The sequence below is a fragment of the Sceloporus undulatus genome, chromosome 5 (genome assembly GCF_019175285.1).
Source record: "Sceloporus undulatus isolate JIND9_A2432 ecotype Alabama chromosome 5, SceUnd_v1.1, whole genome shotgun sequence".
Classification (NCBI taxonomy): domain Eukaryota; kingdom Metazoa; phylum Chordata; class Lepidosauria; order Squamata; family Phrynosomatidae; genus Sceloporus; species Sceloporus undulatus.
This window is the reverse complement of record NC_056526.1, coordinates 69,510,011-69,522,902: the sequence shown is the minus strand read 5'-3', so window position 1 is coordinate 69,522,902 and position 12,892 is coordinate 69,510,011. Positions and strand designations below refer to the sequence as shown.

The following is a 12,892-nucleotide window of genomic DNA, read 5'->3' as shown; positions in this document are numbered from 1 at the left end:
TATTATTATTATTATTATTATTATTATTATTATTATTATTATTATTATTAAAAATTGTTAATCCCAAATGTTGGCTGCCTTCAATTTAATTGAACACAAGAAGAAAAAAATACTTTAAATTACTCATGAATTCACAGCCATGAAACTTCCTGAACAACACAATGACTCCTCATTTACATCTGTAACTTTATCAGTTTTCCAACATATTGAAACAGGGATTTCCCAGCAAGAATTTTCTAATATACCAGTTATCCAACACTTAGTCATGTGTGCAGTCTGTTGTTTTATATTTAAATTGTAACATGCAGAGATATACTGCATACATGAATCAGTGACAGTGGAATAACTGGCGCTTTACAGACCGCCCAAAAGGGCGGTCTGCCGGCGCCCGTGTTTGCTGCGCAATGGAACCGCAGCAGACAAACCGTGCGGTTCCCCAGCGCAGCAAGAAGACCCTGCAAAAAGTGGGTTCTTCTTGTGGCGCTGTTGTAATGTTGCAAGGCGCCAATGGCGCCATTGTGGCGTCACAAGGGCACTGAGACGTACGGACATTAGGCATACATCACATCAAAATGGCGGCACCCATTTGTTTAGGGCACCGCCATTTTGACGCCCTCGCTACGTGCGAGGGGCAAGGCGCGTCAGGAAGCGCCACCCCTCGCACGTAACAACGGTGTCCAATAGGGCCCGTCCGGAATGTGCCACTATTTGTTATTAACTGTCCTTGAGTCAATTTCAACCTATACAATGAAATATACAGGGATGCCAGCTCTATAAACATTCTTCAGTGAAGTATTTGGATATTTGGGTAAGAGAGTAAAGTGGCAAATAAAGAACTGATAAACATGCAGTATTAGTCAATCTGTGGATTGCCGAGTAAGAAAAAGCATTTGCATTGAACACTAATGTCAGAATTGTGCATTTCATCTCTGCATCGAATTTAAAAAATTAGTGTCCTGTGGCATCTGATAGACTAACAAATTTATAATAGCACCAGAATTTCAGGCATACACACACATATAGTAGACACTGCTGAAACAGACTAACATGGCTACCCCTTTGATAAATGTCAGTAAGTAAAAATGCTTCTTACAACATAGATAAGAAAAGATACTCACAGTAATTGTTAAAGAATCCTGTATATCTTTATGACTCACTAGCTGAACATTTCCATCTTCATAATAATGAACCTATATAAAAAATTAATAATGATACCAAATCTTCAAGCACAGAAAATAGTACCATGCATCAGGAGCCATTAGTAGCATTTTATTCCATTGAAAATGTAGCTAGATAAACACTAGTATTTAATGTACTGAGGATGTAACAGTTAATGGATGAGAATGTAACAGTTCCAATCCTCTTTATAACAGTTTCTGTTTGTATACTACAGCGAGTAGATTTAGATGATTCTTTGCTTTCCCTTTCTGTTTTCACCTTCTATTTCCTTTTTGCTTTCAGAAGTAGGAGAAGTAGGAGTAGGGTACAGTGGTACCCCGGGATACGAATTACCCAGCTTACGAATTTTTCGGGATACGAAAAAATCCCATAGGGATTTATTGTTTCGGCTTACGAAGGTTTTTTCGGGTTACGAAAAAACCCCGGCGCTGTTTTAAATGGAAAGGCCGCCACCGGAGGGCAGCAGAGAGCTATTTTTTCCATTAGCGCCTATGGCAATTCGGCTTACGAAGGTTTTTCGGGTTACGAAATTAGCCGCGGAACGAATTAATTTCGTAACCCGAGGTACCACTGTATATGCATCTTTTCAAGTTAGAAATGACAAGAGGGAATTGCAAAACTTGAAACCCACTATAATTGAATGTACTTTCCAGTATTTTAATTTTTAAAGTTTATGAGCTATTAACAACAACAACAACAACCTCAAACTTTTTATTTGTATTTCATAAAGATAAAAGCCAGAGTACTTCTTCAGGACTAGGTTTTTCCAAATAAACCCATGAGGTATTTGAAACAATATTAGTAGCTTTTTGTGGGTTTTTCGGGCTATGTGGCCATGTTCTAGAAGAGTTTATTCCTGACATATATAGTATATGATCCTGGGTAAGGAGGAGTGATTCCCATGTTAGTCTGTGTATTTGTTCTGTTGTTGATGGCTGTGCTTCAGGGTACGAGGATATGCAAAAGAGGCTTAGTATCTGCTAATTGAGAAGGCTGTAAATCATGCTTTAGGAAGCTTGGCTTACTGAGGCTGTCTACCTCTCTTATTACTGCTATTCCTATGTTTTACTTTACAGCTCCAGTGATACACTTCAGTCTTTGATGATTTTGCTGGCTAAAAACTATTCTTCTATTAGGTACTGTAATTGTTTTATTTTTTAAAGAAAAATTGTAATTTACCTTGAATATCATCCTTCCAAACAATAAAGTATAAACTTTAAAAAACCAAAGCTACTCTTAAGAGTTTTGAGAAATATCACTGTCATTATTGAAATAACTGTGGTAAATTAAGGAATGCTTACCTGAATTTTCAAGATACCAGCCACTTGAGTGGTTGAAGGAGTGATTGTAAACTTCCATTCTGATCGCCAACGACCATTCCTTTCAAAGACAAAGTTCCAGATGAGGGGAGAAATTGAGTCTCATATCTTAAAATTTTTAAAAAACTATGAAATGTTCTCCCTCTTTTTTTAAAAAAAGGAAAGTAGTGCTTTATGGGAAAACATTCTTTAATTATCTAATCAGATCAGACTACTATGTAAATCTGTAACATTTTAGATTTTGTTCAAATTGAAGAAAAGGGCCTTAAATTGTTTATAACAATATGCACATTGAACTGGTTTAGAAAGCAAATTATGGTAATATGTTGAGGTTTCATTTAATAAAGTCACATCAACTCTAATATATTATTACTACAAAATAATTATTTTTCCACATATACACATTCTGGAGGCATCTCTAAGAAGGTTCTCAAATATTCTTCCAAATACACTAATTTTATGGAATGGATATCCAATTCTTAAAAGTGAAAGGATGCTGCCAAATTGAAAGCAAGTTCTATAAGAGAAATTCAATAGTGTCTATCCATCAATGGAACAACATTCAACAGCAGAACAGTTCCCCCTTCATACCCCCTACACATTCTTTCCCCAAAGAGTCACTTAAAAGTTTAGAGCAGCTTTCAGGCTGGGCATGAGCCATGTAGAGATAAGAGAAGGGATAGGGGAAGTTCCATTGCATAAATAGAAGCCTGCTTCAGCAACATCAGATATTATCTAATAGTTTTAACATCATGAACTGTTTTCTCATGGAAGAGCATTGCAATTTCCATTACAATAAGGGGCGAAACAGGCTGCCCCTGACAAAGCCGGATAGGGGCTGCGGCAACCACATGCTGAGGCCTCAATCTGCTTTTTTGCCGACTGAAAAAGAAGTATCAAACAGCCACTCCTTTCTGCACCAGCAAAAAGCCAGCTTTTCAGCTTGGCCACAGCCGGGAAGCTGGTTTTAAGGCTCTCCAGTGGTGTGCAGTGTTTAAATGCTGCACTGCTGGAGTGGCTGGAAGCCAGCCCATGTGTGGGCAGCCAGTGGTGTGCGTCACCTGTACACCATACCCCCAAGCCAGCTAGGAGCTGGCTTTTTATGGCAGTCTGTTTCACTCCTTAGTGGAACAGAATGAAATGGATAACATGTACAGGTAAATGATAAGGCAATGTATACTTACCAAAAGTTTTTTGCTTGAAATTGGTGGCTTTCTATGCATACAATAATTGTTTGATGTCCATCAATTGTTTTTCCATATACCTTAATAAGACAAAGATAGTTCCAAATCCACATTTTAAACATAAAGTAGACCTTAAAAATGCTACACCACTCCTACTCTAAAAAATTTTCTCCAGGTACGACTGTTCCTCCTTTTAAAAAGAAATAATTTAGTAAGTAGCGATTACTATTGCCTTTTGTCCAAAGTAGAAAAACTCAAGAATAAATTTACAACATCTGCTATATTTTATTCACGTTAATGTCAACAGGAGCAGAGATCCAGCTGTCATGTTACAAAGTTGTGAATACAGACTGACTTTGCTTGCACTTGTAGCTGATCATTGTTTCTATCTACTAGTGAAGCAACTGTCTTAAAATTCATATTCCACTGAGCTTTTTAGCTTAGAAAAGAGTTTAAAGGGGGTAGTATAGAGGAACACTAAAATTACGCATGGTACGGAGAAAGGGACAATGTATTCTCATTCTCATGATACTGTAAATCCAAAGTCATCCAGTGAACCTAAATTATGGGTGATTCATGACTGGCAACAGAAAACTCTTATTTACATGGCAGTATCACTACTACAAGATATAGTGACATTTGCCAACTTGGAGAGTTTTAAAAGAGGACCAAAAATTTATGATGGGTAAGGCTATTAATGGCTATTGGTCCTATGGCTATATATTAATATCAGTATCAGAAGCAGCATGCCAGGGAAGGATGCTGTTCCATGTAGGTCCAGCCTATTGGTTCCCCTTAGGTATCTTTTTAAGTACTAGGGGAACAGAAAAGTGGACTAGAAAGGTTTTTGATCTCATTCAGCAAGACTGTATTTTTGTTTGTTTTTATTTTTATGTGAAGTTCTCTCTCTCTTCTGGTTGCCAAAATACTAATGTCATTTATGAATTGGCAACACTATTTGCCAAGAAATGTATACTGTATATCAATCTACAATACAGTTGTGAATTAATTATTGATGCTTTTAAAATATAGCAGACTACATAGTAATTCTGAAACTACATACAGTAGTTTGATTGGTTTGCATTACAGATATCATGATTTAGTCTTGTTTCATGAGGAACATGCAAATAAGGACAAATACAGAATTCAAATAAGCCTTTTAAATGATTTTACCCACATTTCCCAGAGCCTGTTACACTTACTGTGCAGACACCATTTGGGTAGTGTTCTTTCACATATGCTCTCACTGCAGTTTCTATGGAATTCCTCCATGACTCAATTGCATTTTCAACTTCATGGGGCTTTGGATCAGTAGCCTCCTTTCTTAAATGATCAAATTTAAAGGAGATCTTGTTTTTGGGGTCCAAAAATTTTCCATTACCCAAGTCACCGTGTTCTGTTATTAAGACCTGCAAAGACAAAAGTTAAAAATATAGTTTGTAAGACCACACAAAACATGAATAAGAAATAAAATAATCAAATAAAAGAATGAAAAAACAGCAAAATATTGTATATCCATCTTTTTTTATTAAATATACAGCAGAATAGGCATATACAGCACACTAATCTACAAATCCTATTTTGGTCTGGAAAGCAACTAATTAGGGACTCTGAAATGCTATCACCTGAAATATTCATAAAATAGGGAAGCAATCTCAAAATCACTGCCAAAGTGAACTGAATAGGAATAATCTGAAATATGTACTCACGACGTGATTAAATGCATATTCATGTGTAGATGTGTACACCATCTACCTAACAGCAGTGTCTGATTTGGGAAAATCACAAAGTTTGTGGCAGTACAAAAATATTTTAAACATCTAAAGAAGCAGAATACAGCCCAATGAGTACTAGGCATGCTTAGTGGTCATGACTGAGTGTCAATTATGACAGACAATTGGAGGGAAGTAGGAAACTAGGGAGAGAGGGAAAAAAGTATCTGGTCAAAAGCATGGTTGGCCTGCATTCTTGGTGTTCTGCACACTCCAACTCTGTATTCATTTCGCATGTGTTGCTTAATTTTAAAAGTGTAAGTAGAGTAGAAATAGAATAAATCAGTTAACATCTTCATTAGACAATGTTGAAACATCTCTTTAAAAAGAAAGCACCCCTTAAAAAAAGCAAAGTTTCTGCAATGGTTCAAAAACAAAGATGTACCTGGGAGTTGCTCCTTGTAAAAGTAAATTCCATTTAGCACAATAGCATATTTTAATAATTTGTAATGCCAATCAGTTCTTCCCTTCTTCAAATGGCATTCATTAGAAGCATGCTAAAACTGTCCTAGAAAGCTACTGTGACTAATTTGTTAATGTCTCCATGTGATAACTAATATCAGTTAGTTTACCCAATTCAAAATGTTTAAAAATTACTGAAGTTCTAATGCTGTAGCAAATCTTGATTAAGAAATTGATTTCCCTTCACGATCTGCATTAGGCCTAAACAGTATACAAAGAGACACATTTCAATCTGCTTATAATTTTCTTGTTTCCTATGCAGAATGAAGGGGGAGGAGGGATCTGAGCCTCCAGGTCTCATGCCTCCCCCATTGAGAAATTTGAGAACCACTTTGAAAACCACTTTATATAGCACCTTTAAAAGATACAAAAGTAACTGAAAAGCAAATTCTGTTTTTAGCACACTGCTTTGCTGAGTTTATTTCTGAATATGAATGGAACTTAAGTTTTTCTCTTTGTGAAAAATATAATTCTCACAGTAGTCACTCTCCCTGCCTTCCTCTGGTACTAGAGCAGATCTACATCAGCTCTCATGTCTGACACTGAGGTGAAGGGATGGTTACATTCAACTGCTCCCTGTGATCCTCAGGTCACAACAATCAGAAGTGATAGGAAAATGTAATTCCTGCTCAACCACTCTCATTTCAGCTCTACCCCACTGTCAGAAATCAAAGAAGATGCAGATCCATGGCAATGACAAGGCAGCACAGCCAGCTGGGGAGTGCAGTTGCCTAACACCAACGATTCTTATAATCAGTCCGTACACTTTCCTTCCAGTCTCACCTCACTCAACTAGAATTATCTTTTGCACCTTGGTAACTAGTTTTGTGTGACTGATAAATTCAGAAATAAACTCAGCAAAGTAGTGTGCTAAAAATCAGGATTTGCTTTTCAGTTATTTTTGTATCTTTTTAAAGGTGCTACATAAAGTGGTACTCAAAGTGGTTCTCAAATTTCTCAAGGGGGGAGGCATGAGACTTGGAAGCTCAGATCCCTCCTCCTCTTCGACTTCCCAAACCTTTTATGTCCTGGAGGGAAAGAGAAACGCAAGAGGGGCACTTGGCACTTACCTGAGGGAGGAGACCTATTTCCTTATAAAATGCTGATATCTGAATATATATGAATGTGCTACCAAAAATATGCACACTAAACAAAACAAACAAACACTAAATAAACCAAATCATATTCTACGTGTGTGGGGGGGGGGACACAATGTCTGCATGTAGATGTAAAGGGGGTCACAGAGGTGAAAACTCTGAGAACCACTGATATAATTAAATAATAGAGGGCCAGTGCTACATGGCTAAGGACATGATAGCATGAAAGAGCTCCAGCAATTTCTTTTTACAAAGACACAGGGATAGGAGTGTCAACCTAAATAAAAGCACTGGAAAAATTAAATACTCTTACCTAACATGCAATAACTCTGCCACTAAAACTGCTGTTTACTAAGTAGCTAAGTGTCTCCCAGCCCAATACACCCCCAATCCAGACTTACCAGTCAGCAGCTGCTGCAAGTAACAGGAATTTGTTCTCCTGTCCATCAGGATGCAGCAGATTGACATTTCCACTCCTCTCCTGCAATGATCTGTGGTGAGGAGGAATTATGACAGGTATCCTGCTCTTGGCTGTGGAAAGCAATCAGCCTGCTGCATCATGATTGAGAGCAGAGTAGATCTCTATAACTTCCAGCTCAGTAAATTTGGATAGGAGAGATTTTCACAAACCCTACATATTCCCTACTCTACTGAAAATGTAGTCACTGGAAATATAAACAAGTTGCAAATATGTAATTCTAGGTTATAAATTTGTATAAATGTGATTGAGAATTTCAGCTATTATCCATAATTTCCATCTGCTGTTTAAATGCATTCTAATATTTGTCCCTACATTAAAAATAAATTTAATAAAAGTATACAACTTAGCTTGAAGCTTAAATTATTGTAGCCATACCTGTTCATCATAGCCTTCCAATTTGACTGGGGTAAACTGGTCCAAGTTGTACTGTGCAAATGCACTAAAAAGTAAAGATAAGAGGCATCAGACAAGAATAATGTGCTATGTACTCTCCTGCAAATTAAAAAACAATACTTGTGCCCACCAGCCTACAGGTTGTGAAAAACTGTCTTCACCACTATTTGTGTCTCATATGAGGAATAAAACCTGAAAAAATTAATTCAGGATCCTAAAACAACAGGGGTACGTGTGGGTATGTGTTGAAAAAAAAAAGCCAGATGAATGTTTAGAGCCCTGACTAAGCAAAAATCACTTTGAGAAAGTAGGGAGATAGTGTCCTCACCCTTTCCCGTGAAGCCTATTGAAAACTGCCCACAAGTGGTTCAGGTAACTATTAACACACTAAAAGAAGCTAAGAATCAAGTGAGGGTGGTAATACTTACTGAGCTGCTCCCTCCCTGAGAAGATTATCATTATTAAGCAGCAATCGAACATCTGAAAAATACAGAGCATTAGTACAAGTCAAACATATTTAACATAATCTGAAAATATATCTTCCCATATATATGCCGGTCACACTAAAATGAATACTTGTTATACCTGGTTAGGCAAAAATACCTTTCCAGTTTCCAATACACTGCAATCAAACTAGTAAGTATGTAATGCGCTTGAAATTTTTCCAGAACTAACCACAGCTTTGCAATTTTACCCCCAAAATGAACAAATAATAACTGTGTTGATCCATGACAGTTCTTTGTAAGTTCATGCTTGAAGAAATAGTTATTATGAATACTCGTAATAGCTCATAATTAAGATGTCATGCATCAATTATATTGCCTGCATAGATAATGATCCCTGTCTTGATACATTCCTATATATGTATTGCAGGGTTCACAGTAAGCTGTTTGACCTGAAGCCTCCTTTTGTGACTACTTTTTAAAAGACACCTTTGAATTCCTCAGTCAAAAATGTGATGCCTGTGCCAAGAAATCACATACAAACTGACCTTAAAACTAAAGAACTCAAAGAATTTAGTTCTACTCATACAGTACAGATCATATTTCAAAGACCTTTATTATTATGAATGACTACATATCAAAATATTTTGATGCAATTTGATGGCAGAAAATGCAAACAAAAGTACCTTTCTGTTCCTTTATTCTGCTATCAAAAACTGCTTAAATTTAATTTTCTGAAATGAAGAGTGAAATTTTTAGTCTGTCAGTGTTCCTAAACCACATCCTGTTTAATTTTTTTATTGAATAGATATGTGATTAGAATAAAAATATTAAGCTTGACAAAAGTCATGCAACTGAATTAGATGGATAAGCATCCCAAAAAAACATAACAAAAGAGGGGTTATTTGATTCAAAATGGCATAATTTACATTTCAGCAACATTATTCGTGAATAATAGTATGTGACAAGAAGTTAAAATTGCTAATGAAAAGCTCCAGTTTCCATTTCCATATTAAGAATTATTATATATTTATTATATACATTTATTACATTATATATATTTACTGTGGAATGTTAACAGTCTTGGGTCTGACAGGTACTTGATTTGAGTTTTCGAATTAGATCTGTTAACTGGATCAGTTCATTTGATTTTACCTACTACTATACTGTCTCCAAACTTTGAAGATGTGTTTAATTTACTGTTCTACTATCAATCTGGCAGCCTAGAGATTATTTCTCCAACTTCCTGAAGTACGGAACAACATATCTAATACTAATTATCCATTCAATAGCAAGCTTATCACTTCAGCATATATGTAAATACAGTTTTCTAAAAAAAAAAAAAACAACCTGTATAATTTTGATACTTCTCGCAAAACACAAATATGGGAAACTGAGGCCATGCTATTAGAATGTAACAAAGCAAAACCTCCCTCTAAGGATGCTGTATATTTTTCAAGATTAAATTGATCTAGAACATTAAGCAGTATAGGGTACTCTGCTGTACTTTAAAACTGCAACTCTGTGATTAGCATTTATTATCAAATGATCAATTAATAGTTCAAATATGAACTTGGGATTTTAAAGAGACTTGAATTCTTAATTCAAAACAGTACACTTTAGAAGTTTAGAAAATTCTTGTCTTTTTTCAATCCTGCCAAAAAATACCTAAAATAACTAACATCTGAGTCAGAATGTAGCAATTATACTTACCATTAAAGACCTCATTGAATTCCCCTGGAGGAGCATGAATGATGAATTTTGCTGCTATGCGCACCTGAAAGACAAAAGGAGTAGTACCACTCTCAGTCATTGTAGCCTAGTTTAGAAACAGGAAAGCCTTATACAAGTCTGAAATATCAGAGGTCCAAATGAAAGAATTCACTTTCACTTTGGAAAATGTAATATTCTACATGAAGATATTTGACCATGCTAAAAATAAATTATCTAGGGGCCTAAACAGACGGACCAAAAGGCCCACGCCCCCTGAATCATGTGCCGTCCTGTAGGGCAGGCCATTAGTTCCAAGCTGGGATCAATTCCAGCCCACAGGGGCCTTAATCAGCCCCCAAAGGACTGGCTGTTGCAGTTTCCAAGAAACTCAACAGTGGCAGACTGGGACAGACCTGTGCACCCCTGACCTACCACCACCATCCCATTCATCCAAAAGGCCCCCACTGCAGCCTGATGTCAGAAGGGAGTGCCTGGGAATGTGGGTGTCGCCAGGCAACCCATTTCTACCCTTATGGAGTAGCAATGTGCCTGTAGCCATACCAGCCTGGGGACTAACCTGGGTCAGACCCAGGGGCAGGATACCACAGACTTGGCCCATGGTATCCTGCCCCTCTGCTCAGGCCCTAGAGCAGGGGTAGGCAACATGCGGCCCGCGGGCCGGATGCGGCCCGGTGAGGCCTTGGGACCGGCCCCAGCCCGGTCCTGCCGCCGATTGCCGCCGGGGCCTTTGGCCTCTCGCGTGCAGGGGCAAGGGGGGCAATTGTCTATAGACACCTCAGGAACATGCATTTATATTAACAGTTTTTTAAAAAATCAGCAATTTTTTTTGTGTGTCCTCCACTTTTTTTTTAAAAAAAAGTGTCCACCATTTGAAAATGTTGTCCTACATTTGTCCTGGTTTATTTATTTATTTAATTTTTAAAAAATATTTAATTATTTATTTTTTTGGCTTCGGTCCCCCCAGTTGTCTGAGGGACAGCAACCCGGCCCTTGGCTCAAAAAGGTTGCCTACCCCTGCCCTAGAGCAAGTAGAATTGAGATGCAGGTTGCTCTGTGGTATAAAGAAAACAGTTTGTTTGATAGGGCAAAACTCAATCTGACACATCGATGGGATAGTCCACCGTAAAACAAATAGCAGCTTAAGAGAAGGATTTCCTCTCAGGATTGCAACCAAGTAGGAGAAGTGTCCAGTTCCCAGTTCTACAAGTATGTTGAGCCTGATAATCATCCACAACACAGTTGATGCCAGTTTTAATCATTTCACTGTTATAGCCTAAAATCGTGTTAAATACATATTGTAACAAATCAATACAGTAATATAAGGGTTAACATTTCAAACCCGCACATTTAGTGCAATGAAGAATTTAACACTGTGTTTAATTTTGCTCTTAGACTACCTTATTAATGGTTCCAAAATGTATATAAAGTGCAAAATATGCAAGGTAGTATATGCCATTATTTAAATGTCATCTATCCACTCGTCACCTCCTATCCCACCATTAAAAAGATCCAACACAAAATTTTCTTAAACACGGTATCAGAAATAGAAACTTGCAAACTTTACTGGACATAAAAACTACTGAGCAATAGCTGATCAGCCATTTGACTCCAAATCATTTCATCTGCTGCCATGTTATTTTTTAAAAAGGTCCTAAAATGATGCCAGAAAAAGCAGTGTCTGTTCAACAATAAAACCTCAAGCCAGCTGAAAGAATGCCTTGCTACCTTAAAGCAATAAGCCAGTTTTGACATGACAATGTCTGATGTTTCAAAGACCCATACTGTGAGAAGAAAATGGGGAAAATACTGAAGGGGGAGGAAGAATTACAGCTGAAGAACTCAGAAGAAGCCTGTCCATGCACACTTGTAAAGCTACTGCTTCTCCCATGTAGAAGAAGTTTTGGCTAAGTGGCCAAAGAGCTACGTTACAGGCTGGTATGGGAAGGGCTACAGACAGGATTGACATTTTGTAAAGAAAGCAATTGGCTTCTATCACTGCCTTCCCTTTCCCTTCTTCTCTCTTGCTACTATTCTGGCTGAAACAGGGTTTTTTGCAGATGGGAAACATCCATTTCTATGAACCGAGTTTTATAACATTCAGAAGATAAAAACAACAGCAAAAAATCCATTACACTGTATGTGTTATCGATGTTATGTTTTATCCCTTTTAATCTGTAGTTATACAGGTTACAATCTGAATAGAGCAATTTTCAACAACCAAGGTTGCAATCCTATGCATTAATACTTGGGAGCAAGTCCAAACCATTGGAACAAAACTTCCTTCTTGGTAAATATGTCCAGATGCATTACAAAATAGTTTCAAGTTAAGGAACAAGATTTAAAATATGTTCAGTAGTTCCTTCATACAAGGATGTAAATTTATAAAGAAATAGTAGTTAAAACATTTTTGGTAATTCTTTAAAAAACAAAAACAAATACAAGTCAGCCTTATCTCCTTTTTAATGATATTTGGACTCAACCGTAAGTATGCTATTATTACCCTACTTCCTTCTGAATAGCAAGAACAGATAGGAAAGGTGTTTTTAAAGTCATACATGAGATGACATGAAATGAGACACTTCTCATAACCAGTAGTCTTCCTGTTTATGACCACAACGGAAACTGATCTGGTTACGGCAAAGCACCCTGGTATGTTCATGTCTATATAAGGCAAAGTGCACTCCAAAACTATTGTGAGTTCTTAAAAAATCTAACTACAGTAAACTAGATTTGAATTACCCAAAGGTGTACCTGTTTAAATTTTAATTAATAATACAATTTTTAAAAAAGCATTAAGGCTGACAGTAACTATCCAGGTGAAACAACTT

General features: G+C 37.0%; 1 protein-coding gene across 1 annotated transcript in view; it reads right to left on the bottom strand.

The window, feature by feature from the left end:
* Positions 1-12,892, bottom strand: part of CAPZA2 (capping actin protein of muscle Z-line subunit alpha 2) — a 28,765-nt gene that overhangs the window by 4,876 nt on the left and 10,997 nt on the right. Inside the window, exons 2-8 of the mRNA XM_042468986.1 lie at positions 10,044-10,107; positions 8,316-8,367; positions 7,870-7,933; positions 4,885-5,091; positions 3,683-3,762; positions 2,481-2,559; positions 1,119-1,190 (exon numbers count right to left, since the gene is read on the bottom strand). Coding sequence (XP_042324920.1) covers positions 1,119-1,190; positions 2,481-2,559; positions 3,683-3,762; positions 4,885-5,091; positions 7,870-7,933; positions 8,316-8,367; positions 10,044-10,107 — 618 coding nt within the window. The remainder of the gene's footprint in view (positions 1-1,118; positions 1,191-2,480; positions 2,560-3,682; positions 3,763-4,884; positions 5,092-7,869; positions 7,934-8,315; positions 8,368-10,043; positions 10,108-12,892) is intronic.